Genomic DNA, 22,676 nt, shown 5'->3' with positions numbered 1-22,676 from the left:
CAAAGCTGCCATCCTACAGGCTGCACTAATCTGTGCAGCAAAACGTCATTGCAGCTCCTGGATTTCTCCTACTGGAGTTTTGCACTGGAGATCATTGCTCATTGTGGGGATTGCAGCACCTCAGCTGATGCTGCAGCTCCCAACGTTGTACCAAGTGCATAAGGAAGACCCAGGCCTCCTCCCCTGTGTCTTCAGGTCAACAGAACAGGCTGTGATGGGTGAGCACCCACAGGGCTGGTGTTCCTCATCCTCTGCTGGGTGATGATGCTGGCAAAGGGCCACAGTGGGGACAAGGATGGGTGCATTGGTTAGGTTTGGAGACCAGGGAAGGGCAGCCAGCATAAAAAGCTGGATCTCCATCATGATGGATGCTCTGTAGGCACACAGCCCTGCCCTCAGGACCACCCACAGCAGAGGGTTGAGGAGACACTGCTGCCTTTCCCTTCATGTGGGCATTTGTCTGTTTGTTTTCTGTCAAAGGTGCTTAGAATCTGGTAGAAGGTTTAAAAACGCATTAGCAAGGGACAGAGACAACCCCAAGTCTTCCAATATCTACCATAACCCCTGCAAGCCAAACCCTAGGGAGTCCTGGAAGTCTTTCTAATGACCTTAAAGGAATTTGGATTCCTCAGGATCTCATTTGTGGAGAACATCACTGCTGCTCAGCTGCTGCTCTGCATCCCTCTATGCCCCACATTGGGCTACACTATAGACCATATTCCATCCCTGGGACGTTTAGAGGAGCAGTAGTGCATGAAGGCATTGCAGTTGCTTGGCTGTGCAGGGCATCCTCTAAGAACCAAACTCCCCACATTTGTATGCAGGTTGGGAAAGAAACTCCTTAGTCATTTTGGACAATTTTGTCTTACGGTTTGTTTGGGCTCTTAAGCTCCTTCCATTTGTGTTTTTGCAGTCCCACCTGTGTGTGGCACGGATCTTGGAGTCGAAGAATCCCAGATGCGTAGCAGATGGTTAGCTTGAAAAAATAATCAGAGAGGCAGCAAAATTCTGTGTTCATGAGCTCCTATTTATTTCAATCTGGTGTTTTGCCTCACAACAAGACTAATAAGCAATTACTCCAGCATCTCAAATGCTTATGCAGTGTAAATGCATCTGTCAACCAGATTCAACATCATCAATAAGGCTGCCAAAGCTGTTCATAATTCAATGATGGATGCTTTGAGCATCTTCTTTGAATATAATCTAAAGATTGCAGTCCTGTGATTCTGACATTATTTCCTGCGTGCTTAAAAATACCTCCAGCTGGAAAGATGCGCGTGTGCATCACATAATCACCTCTGCTGGTGTGGACCACTACAAACAGTGCCATTTGGCTTGTGTGCTGGTCTTAGTTCCCGGTTTGTAAGTGACAGGGCTCCCATGAGGGCTGAAGGGGCTGTGAGAGTCTATTTGGGATGTGCAGTGTTTCTTTCCTCCTTTCTCTTCAATTCCCCCCTGTGCAGAACTTCATGGAAGTGCTTTACGTGCTGCTCATGAAGGGAATTTGTCCACAGAGAAGGTGCTTTCTGCAATGTGCTGGGGACTTGTTTGTTTTAATATCTTTTACAGGCAGATGACATTAGGCAACAGGCTGATGTGATCAGTGTCTATGTGCACCTTTGTGCATCTTCTTTGCTGTTCTGGATTTCAACCCAATCTGACAGAGATGTCCCAAATAAGCTTCCATTAATGCACATGAACAAGTCCTGGTGCACTTCTGAAAGCTGGTACCTTGCCTTAGCCTTGAAAACACTTAAGACTAGAATCCAGCACAAGCATTGCTGCTCTCCCATCACCTTATGTCTCCTTCTCCCTATTATTGCAGCCTCCTTCCTTTGCTCTGCACCTTGCTGTGTGCTCACAAACTGCTATATTCCACCAATGCTTTGAAACAGAGACACGCTGCAGAGAAGTGCAATGTCCATGCTTCAGCTGGAGAAAGATCAGCCCCAAGCCCAGTCATTCCTTAGATCTTAATATGTCCATGTGGGAAAGGTGTTTATGAGCAACCCAGCTGTGGGAAAAGCTTCAATTGGATCTTGCAGTTTGCCCTAAGACACAAATCCATGGGAGATGGTCATTCATTAGTGTCAGTGCTGGTGGGGTGCTGCTTCCGGCACAGAGCATCGCACTGAGAAAATAAGGCTGGCAAATGTCAGTGGGTCCTTGCAGGTCACTGCTCGGTCCCCACTGAGGGGACCAAGACCTGCTTGGGTCCCTGCCTTAGCTCCTATCTGCTGCCAAAGCAGATGAACTTGTAATTACACATTGGCCATGCCTATAGACCTTCAGGAACGCTGAGCTCCCACTGTGCCGAGCACCATGCAGACCCACACTAGGATGAGCATCATCCCCCTCTGTGCTAATGCTTGTGCCAACACAAACTAATGGGGAGAGAAACGTGGTGGGCAGAGGGGGTCCCTTTGCTGCTGGTTGGCTGTGAGCACCATTGGTAGCTGTGCACAGCCAAATTGTCCTGGTTTGCCAACTGCCTCCCCACTGTTTCTGATGGTGCTCATCCCCTCGGGCAGTTTCAGCATCCAGAGGGTGGTAGGCCTTTGGGTGGAATAGAGGGGGCATTGATTTAGCTTTCCAGCCCCCCATAAGCACAGCTGGCATCTCACCAAGTCTGGATGGACCCTGCTCCACTTCCCACTAGGTTTACCCTCCTAGGGACTGAGCCAAGCCTCTTGTCACTGTGGAATGGGATTATTGTCACTTCCTTGCATTCCAGCTTCCCTTCAGCTGTCTGTGCATGGAGGTTTAGTGTCAGGGTGCTCTCAACTCCTGTTTTCCCAAGTGTGGTGCAATGTGTTTTCCAATTGCTCATCAATTGCAAGAAACTGATCGGCTCCTTCTTATCCCTGCTACCAACTTCACCCAGCCCCTCTTGGCCATAGGTTTGTATTGTAGCTCTGAGGAGGGATTGACTGCTCCTCCCATCAGGATCATTCTGTATGAGTGCAAAGGGCTCCGTTCACTTTGCACACTGAGAATGCTAATTCACTCTGCCTCTGTTTTCAAGCTACCCACTGATGTGAGCTTCTCTTTCTTTTGCTTTGCATTTTGCCTTATGCCAGAGTTAATGGGATGCAGATTTCCAAGATGGTTTTAATATATAGATTTTTAATATTTATGTATTTTAGGTCTCTGTGTAATAAGAATCTGAGTCTATCAATGCGGGAGGCGATCCTGCACTGTTTAATTTCGGTGCTCTCTCAACTGTGTCAGTTCCTGAAGGGACAAAAAGGGAAAAGTAAAAGAAAAGAGGGGGGGAAATCCAGACAAAAACAGCACACGAGGAGCAGTAGCCCAAGGACAGCCAAAGGAAGTGGTTTGACATTAGTTCTTTGGAGCAGACATGTCTCAACTTCAGGCAAGACAGAGCAGGGTGGGTATGAAGGGCTGAAGGGGGAAGGCTTGGCACAGGATACAGGTGATGCTCTGTGCAACCCTGGTTGTGCTGCACGTGCACTATAGGATGTGATGGGTGTCTGTGTGTCTGTCCCTGTGACCAGAAACCTTCGTCAAGGACTGAGCCTCTTTGACTCTGGTCCCTGACCTCTGTGTTCAATCATGGCCCTCCAAAAGCCTGCAGGCAAAGAAAGTGAAGCCAGGGCAGGTTTTAATGTCACCAGCATTGTTCAGGTGGTTGTGGGGTTTACCTGGGAATAATAGGGGCTGTCTAATGCACAGCAGCATTATCCTTATTGCCAGCCATATAAAGTTTCCCTTTTCTGAGAGGTTTTAGATGCTGATCTCTCCCCATGCCAACGCAAAAACCTCCTCTATGAGGTTTATCCCAAAGTGAATGCGTTTTGTCCTCATGTTAATCCCTTCATTGGAACAAGCCAGATTGCATTGACTGACCTTAGGTTGGGTTTTAGGTTCTTCAATCCAAGACTCCACAATGAAGTGCTCATGTGGTGAATGCTGGGAAGAGGTCAGGTTCCATGCGTGCATCTCAGCACTGGGCTGGGGTTTGGGGTGCTGTTTCGGTCTGTTCCCCTAATGTTCTGTAAACAGCTTCCATCACTGCTGGAGATGAATCCTCCTGTTCCTACACATACAAGAGTTTGAATGGGTCCTTTTGGAGTCTTCAGTGAAAATGGAGTTAAAATCCAAGTTGGCCACGAATAACAGGCTCTATTCAGCTGAGCTCTGGCTCTTAAACCCAGCCTGGTTTTACAGCCAAGGCAAAAAGATGACAGAAGAACTTGGAACACTTTATGGAGTATTTTACACAAGAGTGATGGGGCATACACAGGCTGGTTAACAGCGTGGTGGAAGTGTTTTACTGGCACTTGTGAGCGATGCTGTTGCTGCACAAGCTCATGCTAATAAAAACCTTAATCGACACCGTATTACTATGGTGTCTTGAGCCAAATCCTGTTGCTGCTGCTCATATGGCTGATCCCTGGGTAGATGGTGGGGCTCCTTAGGGAGGGAGCCAGGCCAAGGTCCCAAGAGGCTATATGGTAGCACCATGCAAGCCAATGGCAATGGTGGGCTGAGCAGATCCCCCACCACATAACTGCTGCCCCTGTAAAGCTCTGGTTTCCATCAGGCTGGAATAGCTCCTGCTCCCCTTCACAAGAGGGTGGTTGTTTGCTCTATTGAGGCAAGGTCCATGGTAGCTTCCATAGAACATGGAGTCAGTTTGGACTCTGCAGTCTCTGTTAAGGAGCTGCAGCAAGGGTGATGGCCTTGCCATGCCCATGGTGGCCACTCACTGCAGTGTGAGATAGCCCATTTGGAGGGTGTATTTAGACTAGAGAAGCTCCAGGGCTCAGCTCTCCATGCAGAAGAGGATGGAGATGTTCTTGGTCTCAATGAGGTTGTTGCTGCGTGGTCTTATAGGGGACATAGGATGATGGAATGGTTTGGGTTGGAATGGACCTTTAAGACCATCCAGTTCCAACCCCCTGCTACGGGCAGGGACTGGCAGGAGCTGGAAAATCATTCCTGAAATGTGGATCATGGAGGGAAAACCCAGCACAATGCAGAAAGCCTTGAGTTCCATGGAGAGCAGATCAGTACAAAGCTGCTCCGGCTGCATGGAGCTGTCAGGATGTTTCTGTTTCCCTGTATTCAGTGTGAAGCCTGCACTGTTTGTGGAGGTTACCAGGCCAGCTCACTTCATATTGACCTTTCCCTCTGCATTACCATCAGGTGCAACTAAAACCAATCAAGGAGCAGGTCCGTGCGAGCCTGCACTCAAGCGGACATAAATACAAACACCCTTCCCATTCTGCAGGCTGAATCACATCAAACAAATTGGGGTTGGGGTGGGAGTTAGCCCTGTTCCTGCTTAAAGTCACATTTTCCCAGCAGGAGAGGTAGGAATGTCAGGTTTCAGGCCCATCTGCATCCCTCCCTTTACAGCAACAAAACCCAGTCAGGCTCCCATCAAAACTGGTCCCATTATCTTGGTAGTGGCGGACGATGATGGATAGAGACGGGTTTAGGAGATCAAACACAAGACAATCCACTCTGCATTTCAAACCACCTCAGGCTTCTAAGTGCCAATGTGACATCTGGTGGACTCAGCAACACAAACCGCTCTTTAAACCACCTCCTCTGTCCCCATCAGCCCTTATTTACCAGTGTTATAAATGAATAGGTGTCTCCAAGATATAACTCATTATCCCACATGTGCATTTGGTGTGCTGGCCCAGTAGGAATAGTGAAATCAGAGCTGTGTGGTTCTCCTTTCTTTTCCTCCTTATCCACCAGTGGTTTGCTGGTTTTTATTATCAATTCTGCCTGGAGGAGGCTGAGAACAAATTAACTTTTCAAATCACAGCATTTCTTTAAATGCAATGTCTGGAGATAGGTTTATTGTGATGTACAGGATGTAAGTAAACACGTTCCTTAAATATATTCCCATCTACCCCAAAAAAACCACCATCCTGATGTGGCTTTAGGCAAGCAGAATACTGGTGGGGACTATCAGAGCACCAGTGTGTACTGTAGGCAACACTGGTATGGGTTGGTGCCACGGCACAATCTCTGTGTCTTCCACACCTTGAGGACAGGGAGATGTCTGTAAGTTAAACACTGAGCTGCAAGGGGATGCTCCTGCATCTGCTGAATGGGATCACAATGTGGATTTCACAGCAAGTGATCCTGGAGGGAAACTGGGAGCAAATGGGCTCAGAGTCTGCTCAGGGGAAGCGGAGAACTCTCCTCTCCCATCCAGCCGGGTGCGCAATGGAGTTCTTTAACTTCATATGAGGTGACTGATGGAGAATGCAGGATGTGCTCTGATGACTTGAGGCAGGGCAGGTTGGGTTTGTCACATCCTTGACATCATTTTTCAAGGCTGACAGCATCACTTGCAGCCTTGAGGGCCAGCGGGGATCAGGGATGAGCACCCAGACACTTGCTTGTGCCCTGGCTGCATCCTATGGGAGCGCATGGGATGTTCGCGCCAGCTCTAACTGCAGCCAAGGTAGTAGGAAAAGGGACATAGGATGGATATGGCACCTCATAGACTGGTGCAGGACCAGGTACAGCATCAGAGTGTGACTCCTCAGAGATTGTGGAGCACAAATACCTTAATGAACTGCTGCTTCAGTGATCCATTGAGCCAGTGGAGGAGGGCTTCTGTAACAAGCCCCTTGCCTCTTCTAACCCCTGGAAAGTCTATTTCTATACATACACCAACTTTATACAGTGTAAGGATTCTTCCCTGTCAGCCAAGATGCTCTGTGGAGGTGTGCTGAAAGGCTCAGCCTCAGTTAGCTCCTACAGCAAATCCCTGCACCAGAAATCACGGCTGAAGACCTATCCCCACTACCCCTGTGTGGTGGGATGCACACCAGTGAGCACGTACAGCTGGGGGTTAATGTGCAGGTGGCACATCCCCAGCACCACAGTGTAAGGGCAGGGAAGGAGGAAGATGTGGAGTTGCAGCCTGAGCCCAGCGCAGCGATGGGATGTTAAGGAGGGGGAACACAAACCCCTTCTGCCTCCCCATAAACCCCTTCTACCCCTCGTGAAGCCCAATGGCTTTGGGGAATTGCCAAATTCCTTCATGCTGAGTGAAGGGGAGACCATACAGAGCGAGATGTGGCCAGTAGGCAGTTAAACTTTCCCACTTTTCTGAGCATTAATATCACGATTGCACTGTCTAAATAGCATCCAGGCTCTGAGCATGGTATTACCTGTCCTAACTGTGACTTACTGCTGCAATAGATTAGCTCCTAAGCCAAAGAATCAAAAATAATTGGCCTTATTGGTCTCTGTTTTTTCCTGTTCCTTTTTCCTTTCCATGGGTCCTCTTCCCTTTCCCTATTGTCCATTCCGGGCATTTTTCCCTCTTTATTCCTTCTCAGGAATTCTTTTCCATGCTTCGTGTTCTTGTTGGGATTTAACAGACCTGTTTTCTTGTCCTTTGTTTCCTCCTCCAGCCATTCCAAGCTGCTGTGTCCCTGAGCTTTCACCCTGTTCCTGGTGATGATGATCCAGCACTGGCCATAGCCCATCTTGTGGAGCTGGAGGAGAACCCCCTGTCCACAGTGGTCCTGTGCAAAGGAGGTGATGGAGGAGCTGAGGCTGGTCACAGGTGAGTTTTAAATGGACTTTAAAATGAGCTTCACATCTTATTGCTCTACAATAGCAGTGACCCCCAAGTGTTGAATACAGTGAGGTGGGAGCTGGGGTGGTTTTGGCCTATGAGTTTTCTGCATCTCTTCTGTGTGGTTCTGCTTTATGCATTTAACCTAAAGGCTTTTGATATAAGACTTAGTGGCAGTGTGTATCCTCACTCATCTGACCTCCCAGTGGCTGCCATATCCCCGCTTCATAGCATGTCATAGGATCCCAGTGTAGGTGGCCAAGGGCTCTGGCATCAGCCCTTGGGAAGGAGAAGGTAAAGTGTGTGTGTTGGGAGGGGAAAGGGTGGGTTAATAAGGGCAGATCTGCCAAAAAAGGCTCAAAGCTTCAGTAATTGTGGTCTTGGGGGTCCAGCTCCATGACATGCTCTGAAAGCTGTCAACAGAGGTGGCCAATACAGGCTTTAGTGATCCCTAATAGCAAGAAAGAATGTGCTCAAAAACCCAAGCAGACATGCACATATATGTGTATATGCACACGTAGGTACCAGGAGGGATGGAGAGAGTGAGCATCCTCCCAGCACAGGTACCACAGTCCCATAGCTGTCAGGAAAAGGGGTCACTTGATGTATTTATTACTTTAAGGTTGCTGTTTTGCAAAGGTGTGGTGCATCCCCATTGCCATCACCTATAGCTGAGGGTGCTTTTGGTGATGCTGCACAGTGCACAGGCACCTACAAGCTCCCCACCAGCACTGCTTGTGTCGCACTGAACACAGCAGCTCCGAGCATAGAAGTGGGAACAGCCTGACTGCTCTTTGGTGCTCAGCAATACCAACAAGAACAGCTTGAAAGAGAGGAGGGTAGGGTGGGTTTTTCCTTACTTTCCTTTAAATAAATGGCCATTTTCTATTTTCCTTTCGATGTTGTTTTTTGAGCTGCTAATGTTCCTTCTGCGTGCAGGCGCGACGCTGCTCCTGCTTGCGGATGCACACAGTGGAGCGCAAAGATAAAGATTGCATCTCATGCATAATGCATGGCCCAGCAACCCGCTGCTGCCACAAATTACCCGAGTAGATTCCTCCAATGGGGCTGGAAGAAAGGAAGGAGGGGGAAAGAATATTGTACTGAGTGTCTTTCTAAAGGGATGACAAGAGAATCACCTAAAAAACAGGGAGAGATGCTTGCAAAAGGGGTCAATATGGAAGTAAAGGTGATGAGTGTGGAGCAGCAGGTCTGAACAGAGTGGGATAACAGCAGTTCTGTGGTCCTGGATGGATGGGGACAACCCAGAGCTGCTTGTGGAGATGTCCAAGGTGTGAGTTTGTATTGGTGGGAGCTTATAAGAGGAATGACTTGTGGGTAGGGAAAGGGGTTACTTGATTTATTTACCACATTCAATTAGATGTGATGCGGCTCTGCGCTGATGCTGCATTCAGAGATGCTTCTGTACAACAGGAGCAAGCAGAACGAAATACATGTGAGAGGATGGTGAGGAGGGGACAGAAAGGTGGGAACTGGCCACTGAAGTGACTTGGAATCTTTATTCCTTGCTGCCAGCAGCCCAGGAGCAGCCTTGGCTTCCCCAACTGTTGCTGTTTGCAGCCTTGGATGCTGCCTCCCCTCCCTGCAAGAGAGAAGCTGCAAGCAGATGCTGCATCCTTTCCTTCTGTAGTGTATAAAGTGACCAAGCCCTTTCCCCATGTGTGCTTCACCCTTGCTAACTCTGAGCTATGCACTGCAGGATAGCAGGAGAGGCAGGAGCCCATTGCCCATCTCCAAGAACAATTCCCTCTGGAGTGCTGCACCATAGTGGGAAATGTGGATGCTGATTTGGGAGTAGTGTTAAACCTGGGGGTGGAGAGAAGTGGCATTTTAGGAGCAGATGGGGTGGGATTTGCTTTAGCTTCATGCCCATCGACCCAGGGGGGATGTTGCTGCAAGCAGAGGTAATGGGTTTGGTGCTGCCAGGGATGGAGCATCCATAAGCACTTTCTGCTTTAGAAACCAAAGCCTGTTGAAAAGAGGAATGGGTACCAAAACTTCAGCAAGCACCAAACATGCTGATAACTGTACAGAGGCCTCTGGATTGCTGTGATTCGATGTAGGGCACGTTTTAAGGCTGTTTGCTATGGGGTTTTATTCCATTTAAGTAACAAAGAGTAAAAGCTGGCTTCAGACCTTATCTTAATGCCATTTAAGGCCGGGTTGGATGGGGCTTGGAGTAACCTCCTCTAGTGGAAGGTGTCCCTGCCCGTGGCAGGGGTTGGAGCTGGATGAGCTTTAAGGTCCCTTCAACCCAAACCATTCCACGATCCCCAGCACCCTGTGTTTGGGGTTATTTCAGCTTCCCGCAAGCAGAACTAAGCACAAACCCAGCTCAGCAGCTTCGTGCAGGGGAGGGTCGGTGGCCGCGGATGCTGGGCTCTGCACGGCGGGGTCCATCGCCCGCTCCCCGCGCTGCAGCCCCGCTTCTCCTCCAGCACAACCTGCTTGTGCCATCTAGTGGCTGTTCCAGACAGGCTCAAACATGGACCTGGGCAGCCAAGGTGGTGATGGAGAAAGGCAGGAAGGGGAGAAATGTATGGGGGGGGTATTGGTGTTGTCAGGCAGCTCTTTTCCATGTTGTTACAGAAGTGAGGATGAGACCAGGGTACGAGGCTGTGCCCAGCGCGCTGCCCATAGGGGAAGCTTAGTGCTGGAGTTCCCTAAGCCAGAGCGTGACAGCCTCCAAGATGCTGCCTGTGTTTGACCCATCAAGAGCAGGACCTGTGTCTGGAGGCGCAGATCACCCCAGGTGCTTGCTGGGGTGCATCAAATGGCTTTAATGCAAGCAGCCTAACCTCAGAGGGGATCTTATAGCAAAGCCATGTGTCTGCTTCCAGGTACGGGATTTAAGCACCTATCCAGGTGGGAAAGCACATGGACTCACATCTGAGGGTGGCTGGAGGTCGAGCTTTGGCTGCTGTGAATTGGGATCTGATGGCAATAGGGTTCTAAAGGGTCTTCCCACTTTATCTTTCCTCTCAGATCACTTCTGTTGCAGTTACAAGCACCAACAGGACTTGCTTTCTGCCTATATCATGAGTGGCTTTACACTTGGGGTCCCCTCTGCTTGGCTTTCCAGGACACCACAGCCCCATCACAGATCCATTCCTCTCCTCCTGGGCAGACACATCCCACAGAGCTTCCCATGGGATCTGGCAGCTTCTCTTGAGATTAACCCCCTGCCCGGCTCCACTGCGCTGCTGTTCCAAGTGCCCGACTGCATTAGCATTGATTTATGTCTAATGCAGCCACCCACCGGGGAGGCTTTGGGTATCCTTCCTGTTTGCTCTCTTGGCAGAGGTAAGTACAGCCTTGCTCTTAAGCTGCAGGCGCAGGCTCCCGGCCACGCTGTACTGAAGGGAGGGCTTGGGGCTGGCCGGCAGCACTGGGGATGCGCGTGTCGTTAATGCACTGCTCTAATGCTTCCTTTATTGCTGTGGAGCTGCACATGTTCTAGGGGCCTGAAGAGAAGGAAAAAACTCTTTTCCCCCTTTCCCTTCTCTTTCTCTTCCCCCCTTTCCCCTTCTCTTTCTTCCCCCCTTCCCCTTCTTTTCCCTCTTCTCCCCCCTTTCCCCCTCTTTCCCCTTCTCTTTCCCCCTTCTCTTTGCACCCTTTCCCTTTCTTCCCCCCTTTCCCTTCTTCCCCCTTTCCTTCTCTTTGCACCCTTTCCCTCTCCTTCTTCCCCTTCCCTTCTTTCTTTCCCCCTTTTCTTTCTTCCCCCCTTTCCCTTTTCTTTCTTCCCCCCTTTCCCTTTTCTTCCCCCCCTTTCCCTTCTCTTCCCTCCCTTTCCCTTCTATTTTTCCTTTTTATCCCCTCCTTTTTTCCCTTTCTCTCCTCCCTTTCCTACCTTCCCTCTTTCCTGTCCCTCTTCCCTCTTTTCCCTTTCTCTCTTTTCCCTTTTCTCATCTGCCTTCAGCATCCTCTCTGAGAAATCCCCTTTGCTGCACACAGGAACACAGGGGAGGTTCAAGGTCACAGGTAAAGACAGCACCAACCCTGAGCCTCTTCCCTCATGTACTCAAGTGCTGGTTCCTGACCTCCTCTCAGCAATGTCTCCCCTCACCTTGCACATCTAACGAGAGCAGAGGCAGGCAGGAGCTCATGAAGCAGATGAGCCCCTCCTTTACAATGCCATTTGCTTACACTGCTTATTTTTCTTGGGCATAATGATTTTTAAGGGGGAAAACGCAATTTTGCTTAATGGGAACCACGTTTAACACTCCATGGGCTTTGCCTGCTCCATCTGGGAAGCATTTTTCCTTCTTTCTTTTAATTATTATTAAACCAGCCCAGTAAATTGCATGTGGTTAAGAGGCACTTCTCATTAAGATGAAATACTTGGAGGATTATCTGCTTTTAAAGAGGTGATGATACACTATAGGTTGTATTTTAACTCCCCTGTTAACCCAGTCTCGTAGCACCCACATCCCATGGGACCTGCTCAGCACATTGCAGGGCGCGAACGCTGATGGGGAGCTGGATGCAATCAGAGCTGATGGGAAGGAAGGGAAAAGGGGTCAGGCGAAGAGGGCACAGCGGGGACCATGAAGTGGCAAATCATGGCAGGGAAGGGAAATGTTTAATCAGTTTATTTAAGTACAGGTGGTATGGAGGGGGGGAAAAGAGAGGTTGCAAGAGGACCAAGAGACAGGGGAGCACTATATATAGATGTACAGCTGCTTCCTTCAGGTGGTGTAACTCAAGACCGTGGGGTGATTAATGTTGTGAGTTGGAATGTATAGCGGGCTCTGATTGCATCTGAGTGTCTATAATTTAGCTCCTTAGTAAAATTAACTCGACATTTTTAGTGAGCTGTGAGGACAATAATGTGTGAAGAGACTCAAGAAGGAGTTTGCCTGCACTGGCTCTTCCCTTACCTCCCCCTTTTTTGTCAATTTGCAAAGTTTATTTTTAAACTTCCCCAGTTTTCTTATCCTGGCATCTTTCCCCTCATCCAGATGAAGGAGTTGGCCTCCCCCTGCTGTCAGCTAAGCACAACGACGTGGTGTTACTGAGCTTTCACCTCCCTCCACGGACTACAGGTGCAAGGTCTCAGCAGCCACAATGCGAGATGGATGCTCAGGCTAACTCAAGTAAGAGCTGTACATTGGGATATCCAAGGCACATAATGTAATCAGAGCATGACACCTCTGGAAAACCATGGGATCTCCTATTAAATCCATCTTCATCCTTCAGAAGGCATTGTGGCACAGGTTGTCCAGAGAAGCTGTGGCTGCCCCATCCCTGGTCGTGTTCAAGCATGGACTAATGTGAGGCATCCCTGCCCATGGCAGGGGGTTGGAACTATATGATTTTAAGGTCCTTTCCAGCCCAAACCATTTATGACTCTATACTGGTGTCCACCTAAGCTTAGGAGCACAGGGCTGCCCAAAGGGAGGATGCACAGCTCTGACCTCTTAATATCAAGCTGTGATTTTGAACCAAAGTGCTTTAGAGCATCTTTCTGATATTCAGTTGTCTGAATACCAACAAATTGCTGGGAAACCATTTGAACACACCAAAGCTTTAGTGGAAGGAGCTATTCTGGCTTGGCTTGTTCCTCAACATGTGCATGTAGTACCAGAGTAGTTGAAATGGCTCCTGTCTCATGGCCAGCTCAGTGGGTGTCAGAGCTATCTGTGTTCACAGTCAGGTTTAACTGAGCACAGACTGACTGTTGTGAAATTACACACTGGTTATTCTCTAGAGTGCAATATCCAAGGACATTAGATCGGGTTATACACAATATAACCACAAACCTGCACTGAGATTTCCAAGACCTGGTGCTGACCTTGGATGATGAGGGTGAATTATCCACTCTAATGGGACATCATCAAAGGGAAAAAGAGTAAAAATCACACTTAGTGAGAAATTCACTTAGATCAGTAAAGTCATGATTGTACCACGAAATTATTTTGTAACAGAAAAATCACTTTAAATTATGGTTTTTTTAGGGTTAAAACACCTTCCCAGTTCACTTACTTAGTGGCACTGAGAGCAGATTGCAGGCAGTCAGCATGAGTGGAGCATGAACGCATGTTTTATATGCTTGTGTTCTCTGGCCTTGCCAAATACCACTTCTATGTATCAATATGGGACATAAAAACCCCAGTAAAAGACTTAATTGAATTTATGAAACATTTTTCAGGCGTTTTAGGAGAAAAAATTGATTTCAAACCTGTCAGGCTGTGTCCCTCATGGCTTTCTGCATCTCTGTACAGATCCCAGTGGGGGTGTGGGGTAACACTAATGTTTTACCAACAGCACTAGGTCTTTCTGTTCAATGTTGTTGAAAGCAAGTTTCCAGCATCCCTGCTCAGGCAGGACAATCCTTGTCTGTACCTTATAGATACATCATGAAGGACTGAATGAAGTATTCACTCCATTCTAATGTGGCTTCCCATGGCAGGGGGCTGGATCTAGATGATCTTTAAGGTCCCTTCCAACTCTGAGCACTCATTGAACAAAGAGTCATAGAATGGCCAAACACAAACACATTTGCAATGAATGTTTCATTATAATTGTCTGATTCTAAGTAACACCATCAGACTATCAGACTTAGCATCGACCTAAGTTTCTAACAGGGAGGTAAAAAAGCTCCAGAGAACCTTCCAGAAAGGTTTAAAATGCTATAAAATAGTGAACATTTCTCACAGTGCTACAGAACAATGCCAACTGCCAGTATTATTATTCTTTTAACCTACCTTCTTTTAGCAGTAGACAAACTGTGGAAGGTGAATCACATCTGTGATTCTTTCAGGACTTGTTTATAACAACAAATAGTTTTCTAACAGACAAGTACAAATATAAAATTTCAAAATAAGCCAACTTAAAAAAAAAAATCTGGATTTTTCACTTTCTCCAGTACCTTTTTTTCTATAATAAATATTAAAAGATATCTGTTACCTTACAGAAAGCATTAAATAAGTTATTTACCAAAAGATTATTGTTGGCTTTTTGGTCAAAGGCTGATTCCATTAACAGCTGAACAAATGTTTTTACACCAACAAAGAGTAAGGCATAAAGAACCAAAGGTCACAGGAGCAGTCTCTATGAGTGGAATCTTCTCTTTCAGAGAATCCTTTTCTTGCTGGTATAGGAAGGTGATTTTTGATTCTCAGCTGGTGGGACCTGGTGAGAAAAGCAACAATTATTGTTATTTTATAGTATCTCAAGCACACACGGTTTGTCCCTACCCCTGGGCCATGATGCTGCAAAAGGATCTGCAAATAGGAGCTTCTGTAAGAAGATTTCTGTAAGTAGAAAGAGTTTTATTATGCCACCACTTTCTAACTCACATAGGGCTGAGACAACAGGACTGCAGCCACACAGCAGTCAGAAAGGTGAGGAAAAGGGATGCATGGAAAAGGTCAGAGGGAAACTTACGGAGGGGCTGGGAAATGTAGTCATTGAGTGGAGTGGCATGAGGAGAAGGAGGGGATGCAGGAGTCAGGAGGTGCATTGCATCCTCCTGGGAGTAGAGTCCAAACCTTCTGGGAGAAATCAAATCTAAACAGTGATTACTTTAATACACTGCATTAGCAAATAGCTATTTGCAAAAGCTTTGCCTGTGGGCCTGTATTTAAATGAAGGCACCACTAGTTATTAATACATACACAAGCTTTAAGTAATGGTGCCTTTGAACTTATTCAGTAGGCAAGTTATGGGACTGTGATCTGCTGAAATAAAACTACTGGAAGAAGATGATAGATGAGTATTAATGTAGGGAAAGCACCAGAAAGGAGCAGTTTGATGTGATCAGTCGTAAAACACTGATTCAAACATCAGATACTGCAGAATATTACTAACCTGCTGCCACCCAGACTGATTAGGCAGCAAACCTAAAGCAAATCAGACCAATTCTGCAGAATAACTACTAACACAGCAATGCATATTTTTAATGAGTATATAAAAAGGCATTAAATGCAACCAAAAACTGTACTTACTTCCAGGTTTCCTCTAGCCTTCTTCAAGACATCATGAGTCAAAGCCACTGGAAAGAAAGAGGAGAATCAGAAGAACACTGCGCAGACTTTCTATATTCAAGTCCTAAATAAGGTACGTAACTAGCAACGCCACAATCACACACCACTTCCACTTTCCTACTCGCCAAAACCCAGAACTGTTTTCTCCCTCCTGAGCCCTGTTAAGAAGCTCAGGCTGCAGTACAACCCTCCAGCTGCAGCAACCCCAGATTAAGGGACCGTGCTGCTCTAGGAGATGGTTAGGAAAGAGGCAGAAGGACATGCACTGAAATGGCATTTCCTATCCCCAGCCTATGTTTCATCTAGTGCAGAATCTGATTTTCAAATCTAAACATTAGGGAAGTGCTTTTAGTTTCTCTGCCATAAGAACAATACATGTGAAAACAGCCATAGCTCATCACTACAGTTAATGTACAGACATGAACAGCCACCTGCAATACTGATGACCTGGTTTCCTTGACAGAAGTCATCAAAGGAAGACTTTCTGTTAATTTTAAGGGGAGGTGGTACAAACTACAATTTGATCTATTCAGTAGCTAATTTGGTCTGGGAAGGGAAGAAAAACTGTGCAGTGAAGAGATTATGTGGAATGATGCACTGGGAAAGGGACAGATGGCAGAAGGAAGCCAGATCCTCCAGCAGTTCAAGGACAAAGCAAGCTATATATGCTTAGGGGAAATTATGTCAGTGGCTTGCTCTGAAGGCTTCCAAGTTTCCTGTGTTCAGCTACTTTGCCTCTGTGGGGACAGCATGAGACCTGTGAAAGGAGGAGGGGATGCTTCTAAACAAAACTAATCTTTAGAAATGCCAGGTTGAATAATGTGATTCTCTAATCTGTGTCAGGTCCATAACTGTGGAAAAATACCATTCACAAGTACCAATTGAATATCCCGGTCTCAAAAATAAACAATTTAGCCATAATAAAGATTTTTCATTACAATAATAACAATCCAACAACTCCAAGGGTATAGCTGTCAGGAGATAATTATACCCTTGGCAGATTACTGCAATTTGGCACTGCATTGTTACATGTTCAGAGGTTCAGATGAGGTTTATAAGCAATGAGTTCTCTCGCCAGAGAAAGCATACAGAAAACTCTGAGCCACCAGAATGTTCCAGTCTCTGCCTCTAAATAGATTTAGGAATGCTCAACTAAATAACAGAAGAAACCTGAATATCCTCAGTGGACTGGCCAGCTAACAGGATGCTAGGAGAATGAAGGCAGCCAAAGTCACCTACTGTGATGCTTTTGCTCTTACTAGTGAAGGAGAAAGGAAGAAATACCAAAACTAAGTGTAAGCATCCTAACAAAATCCAGCAGCTTCTTATGATCCCCCAGTTTTGTTGTATGCTTGGCCAGGAACTTGTGTACAGATGCAATTTAGAAACCTTTCTGAAATTGCTCTTTAAAGGCAAAGGTAATCTGACATCCATAATTCCCATAATCAGTGAAACTCACAGAAAATCATATCTAGGTCTTTCTGTGTAGCAGATTGCTTTGTGCTCATAAAGAACTCTGCTAGTAAAGTCATTTCACCTGGCAAACTAGGTTTTTCTAAATCAAAAATATTAAATTCAGCACATGAAGAGCCTTCAGTGTCACATCCTCTATCAGCCAAGCTGCTGCTAGCCAGCCAATAGTTTGCATTGCGGAGATTGCAGGAAATACAGGCTTTGTTTTATAAGGACCTAGTTTAGATGAGGTTGAATGTCCTGAGAAGGAGTGAGTAAATTAAGGGGGAGATGTATTTCTTTCTGAGAGCATGGAGTGGCTGTGGGGATACCATTCTGGCCAGGAGGGCAAAATCTCTGCTGATTTATACTTTTGGAATTACCCAGTATGTCTGAGATGTCACTGCAAGTAGGAACTGACCAAATGAAACCAGCAGATACCCCAGGGATATTATTCAGACAGACATGCCAGAATAGCTTTGATTTTTATATGACAACCCCAAACTGAGTTGTTTGAGTTTTAAACCTGAACAAAACAGAATTTTGGATTTAATATAAGTAATTTGTACATCATTTAGTAGAATCCCAGACTTGTTTGGGTTGGAAGGAGTGTTAAAGCTCATCCAGTTCCAACCCCTGCCCGGGATAGGGTAGCCACGGCTTCTCTGAGCAACCTGTGCCAGAGTCTTACCACCCTCACAGGGAAGAGATTCTTAATGTCTAATCTAAATCTCCCATTTGTCAGTTTAAAGCCATTCCCTCTTGTCCTGTCCCTACAGAGCCTTGTAAAAATCCATATTCTTGTTTCTCCAGCTTTAGAAGTAGCCACAGACTACAAAAATCAAACAAGAACCAGTAATAAAGCATACACTGGTCAATGATGACTTTCTCCATGTTTTCCTTCAGCTGGTTTGTGGAGTGCAAGCGTTTCACTGTGCTGTGTAACTTCTTCTCTTGCTCAGACAGTTTCTTCCGTAATCTAAATATTTCTGCTTTCATTCCATCATCCTAAATTAAGAGAAGAAAATGAAATATTAAAGTATTATATATAAGTATATTTTATTTATATATATCTACATCAGTATTATATAACAGTATATTGTGCATTGCTAAATACTTTTGTACAAGACCCTTTAAGCTTCCTTAGAGGAGTGAAGCACCACTGATTGCCTGTCCTTCTATGTTCACTTCCCCAGTGATATACATGATTTCCTATGGTATCTGCCAAGAGACAGTTATAATTCTTAACTGGCTTTTAGTGCAATTCATTTTCCTTCTAGTTCTGAGAAAAACCAGTGTCTATTTTTGGTTTTCAGCCTCCAGACCTCTCTTCCTTTTCTGTCCTCCTCAACTAGAAAATGTAAGGAAGACCAGCGCTATGGGATCAGCAAGTATCCTGCCTACCAGGTTGAGAGCTTCCAACTTCCTTCTCCAGTGTGCTGTTAATAGTTGATGCTGCCTTCATTCAAGAGCTAAAAAACATTGTACAAATGACTGGGACAGTTCTATTGCAAAATTATTTAGCATTGTCACCATTTAAGCTTCAGTTTTCACCATTCCAACCAAATCAGTGTTAGGATTTTGTAAAACAGGACTATGAGCAGCCCTGACATAGTCTGCCAGTATCATGGATCTTGATTCTCATGCAAACTTAAGCTTGTACATTTACTTCTTTTCTTGTTGTGCCACTTGTTAACTAATAGTATCTTCTGGAATTTGCCCCTGGCATTTAGCTCTTCAGAAGAACTGATTACTCACAACTCCTGTGGGGCTGAAGAGAAGGCAGTGAATGCTCAGTATCTTTTAGACTCAAGCTTCAAGAGACACACTGCATTTAAAGACATCAGAAACAATCTAATATCCTTAAGATCTCAGGATGTTAGATAAGAAACTCCAGGAAAGATTCTATTAGGCTCTAATTAGGTGCAGTCCTGGGAATTCAGATATTCCACATGTTAAGGTTGGATTTTCAGAAGTGACTGATCCAGATCAAGAAGGTTTAAGATCTCTCTAACATTAAAGCATCAGATGCATCACACACCATGTGTGCGAGCTATGTTCAGATACTGCAATCCAGGCCAATACAAAACTGTCTGTATAGATTATACACATGATAAAAATGGAAGTATACACACTTGTCAAGACATCCTAAATATGGAGCTGAAACATCAGTGAATATATTAGACATCAGAGTTTATTCTTACTGTTTTTGTGATTTTACACATCGAAGGATGCTAGAAAATAACAGCAAAAATGTTATGAAAATGCTATAGAAAATATTTACTTTTCCTAAAGTTTGGGGTTATTTTCCCAGCAATATCCTGGTTCTTTTAAGGAAACACATACAGAAACCCCTCAGTGAAAACGTTTCAGATTCATTTTCAGGCCAGACTTTGAAACAGTTTCATTGCTAAGCGGCGGTATTATGACAGTACAGATAATTCATTCCTCATTCAGTTTACTTCCATTCATTTGCACAGTGCAATCCTTTTTAGTTAAAACGTTATAAAACTTGTCTGGGGCTTTTGTCACACTTGTAAAAAAGCATTCTATTTTCCATCTTAGGCACCCAATATGTTATCTGAGCTACATTCTCCTTTTACATCAAAGTTGCTGAAGTTTCTCTTGTTACTAGGATATACATAAACGAATTGGGTTCTATAGCAGGGACTCCAAACCTTTTCTTGATGAAATGGAGCATTTGCCTGCCTGGGTTTCCTGTATCATTACAGATTACCTCTGTACTATAAAGCATACGCAAATAGAAGTGTAAATAAATAAACACCTCAGTATGCAGTGTGATAGAAAGCCAGCACGCATTCAGCCTTAGCCTTCAATGATGGGAACTGTAAATCCATGTGGCCAAAGACACCCAAGGTTCAGGGGTTTCAAAGGATTTTTCCCAAATGACACATTACAACAAGAAAAAAACCCTCCAAGCAGGTAAAAACACCCACAGCCAACCAACAAACCCCACTAAACCCCCCCAGAATGAAGCACAACAGTACCTGAGTGCCATGCGTGGTACCGTGTACACCTTTCAGTGGAAGGGAAACTCTCCAAAGGAGTTTGAGTAAACGTGCAGCCTCTTCTAAGATCTGCTGTAAAGTGTGAATGTTTGCTGAAAAGCTCTGCAGTGCTGCCTGCTCTGGTACCTGTGGCACAGGGTTAGAGACATGGCAAATTTTATGCTTAAAACGTTATGAAAATGTAATCTTAATTAATGGTTTAAACCCCGCTGGTATTTTGATTTAGTATTTAAGATGATGTACACAGCTATTGTGTGCCCCAAAAGCTAATTTGTTGGTTTGCAAAGACTGCTGAATTATGCATTATCTGAGAATCTCAGGGAGGGAGGGGATTTATCCTAATCAATAACCATGATTAATAATAGATTATATTTACTGGAGTTGCTATGCCACATGGTAATAGCTGGCAACTCTCTTCTCTCTCCATTTGCATTTCGTGTCATGTTATTTGAAAGTCAAATGATTACAGACATCAATTTAAGCAATATAGATGTTTCTTCCTTAGCAGACCCTTTAAACTGTTCCATTTAATGCTAAAAGAACTATCAGGACACACATAAAATGTTTTCCTCTGCTGACAGATGAGAAAACCAAATTGAAGAAATTGCATAAATGTAAAATAAAGGAGGGGAAGAACGCAAGGGTTGGAAATGAATTACCAGAGCAATGGTGATACAGAAGGGGGAAGGGTAATGAAAGAAAAGCATTCACAGTTCCTGCCCCGTGCAGTATTCCATTTGAATATGTATTTAGCATTGTTACCTAACCAGAACCCTCCTGCCACATAAAATAACCCATTTGCTAAGCAGTCTGAAATTTCAGTGATGTAAAGCTTGATAGGAAACTGCAAATGGTAAAACTTACTGCTTTTATCTTTACACCAACAACACAAGTTACAAACTTAGCCAGATTACTTTTGAAGTCATTATCAGGATCTTAACTAGGTCATTTGAAAATATATGATACTTCAGAGAGTCTTAAGTGTCATTCAGACATCATTTTACTGTGTGAGCACACATGTGATCCCTCAAAAAGTTGTTCCGAATTGGTGAAGACTGCATCTTCAATACCTTTACTAATTAGGACTGGCAAAATAAGTAGTGCAGATTTATCCATGCAGTTCAGAACTTCTGGTTTTTGAAGAGCAATGAGCATATTTTTTTGCACATTTATATTATCATAAAATCATAAGGGTGAAAGGACCTTCATTAGTCACCTCATTTACTTTCCCACTCCAAGGCAGGAAAGCATTACATGTAATTTTTCAAGCATTCACATAATCTGTTCTTACAAGCACCCTCCATTCCAGTGTTTCATTATTTTTATCACTGGCATGTATTTTAAATGCCCTATCCAGGCTTTTCTATTGTGGTTCCTTATTAACTGCCATGGACATATACATATTGTTCTTTCCCTCCTGTTGAAGCTTGTAGGTAGATCTGTCTTACTCAGTCCACCCCAAACCTGCTATCATCAACTGTATCCAGAAATTAACAGTATTAAATAAGAAAAATTAGCATTAACAAACACTAGGTCTCTTGATTCTAGAGGAAAAGGATTGACATTATTCAATACAAGGCAAACATTTCATTGGTTTAAGAATAACTGTGTTTTAAGACTACAGCACAAGGACTGTGATTTGATACCACTGTGTCACACGTGACACTGCCTTAGTGACAGTGTTTAATCATTAATGGGATATTCAAGCTCCCAATACTGCTCAAGCATTCGACTGATTCCAGGAATTGGAAACATATTAAAAAGCTTCCCTAATACGAAACAAGCCTCATTAGTATACATCAGTCATCGATGTACAGTTATAACCTGGTGTTACCAAGCAGGGAACTTCATCAGCTGCATATCAGATTTCTTTTAACTGTCTCATAGTTCCTGGGTTTATGCCAAGTCTTCATTAGAAAAAAATCTCCTTAATTATTTTCATCCTTAGGTTACTGATATATAGCCCTAGTTTAAGTCCTTTCTAAAGCATTGCAGTTTCTTATTGGTTTTGTTTGGCTTTATTACTTCCAGTGTAACAATCTCCTATTTCCAGAGTCAAAACAAGTAGTTTCACCTCATTTCAAGTTGCAAGTAAAAGTGTGATTGCTTATTAAAGGACCAGAATTAACTAATTCACCCATAGCTTCATTAACCCAGAATCACAAATAGGTGCCTGCATCTAGACGAAGCTTGTCAGGCTGCAGGTGTCCTGACAGAGTGACTCAGTTGCCTGCTGCACCATTAACCTAGTTCTTTGCTTTTGTAACCTACGCATTTTGCACCTCTAGGTAAAATTCACCATCCTTTAACAGCTCTCCGTGCTTACCTTTATTCCAGGCTCCTGCAGTTTTGTACCAGTGACCTCTCTTAAAGGAATCTCCATTTCTGCTAAAACCTTTTGCCCTTCTGAAATCTGCTTCCGTAGAGCGTTATAATCCTCAATCAAGCCAAGAACGTGGCGCCCGTTTCTGTCTGCCCACATCCGATGCCCGGGCACGAGGCGAGGGGTGCAAGCTGTGCTGGAGGATGAGGTGCTACTGCAGTGTGAAGTGCTGTCTACGTCGTCTTTAGAGGCTGAGTGTGTACCTGGAGCAGAAAGAGTTT

The 22,676-nt window shown here is 45.0% G+C and overlaps 1 protein-coding gene across 1 annotated transcript in view; it reads right to left on the bottom strand.

The window, feature by feature from the left end:
• Nucleotides 1-14,439: 14,439 nt before the first annotated feature.
• The window catches only part of CDK5RAP2 (CDK5 regulatory subunit associated protein 2), a 79,576-nt gene continuing 71,339 nt past the window's right edge, over nucleotides 14,440-22,676 (bottom strand). The window contains 5 exon segments of the mRNA XM_061352332.1: nucleotides 14,440-14,737; nucleotides 15,553-15,599; nucleotides 17,913-18,051; nucleotides 20,052-20,198; nucleotides 22,399-22,658. Of these exon segments, the coding sequence (XP_061208316.1) occupies nucleotides 14,678-14,737; nucleotides 15,553-15,599; nucleotides 17,913-18,051; nucleotides 20,052-20,198; nucleotides 22,399-22,658 (653 nt within the window). The 3' untranslated portion in view covers nucleotides 14,440-14,677.

Source organism: Neopsephotus bourkii, unplaced genomic scaffold (assembly GCF_033783945.1).
Source record: "Neopsephotus bourkii isolate Nb327-2 ecotype Australia unplaced genomic scaffold, CSIRO-AGI_Nbou_v1 NB_659, whole genome shotgun sequence".
NCBI lineage: Eukaryota > Metazoa > Chordata > Aves > Psittaciformes > Psittacidae > Neopsephotus > Neopsephotus bourkii.
Note: the sequence above shows the minus strand (reverse complement) of the source record. Positions and strands in the feature narration are given on the sequence as shown.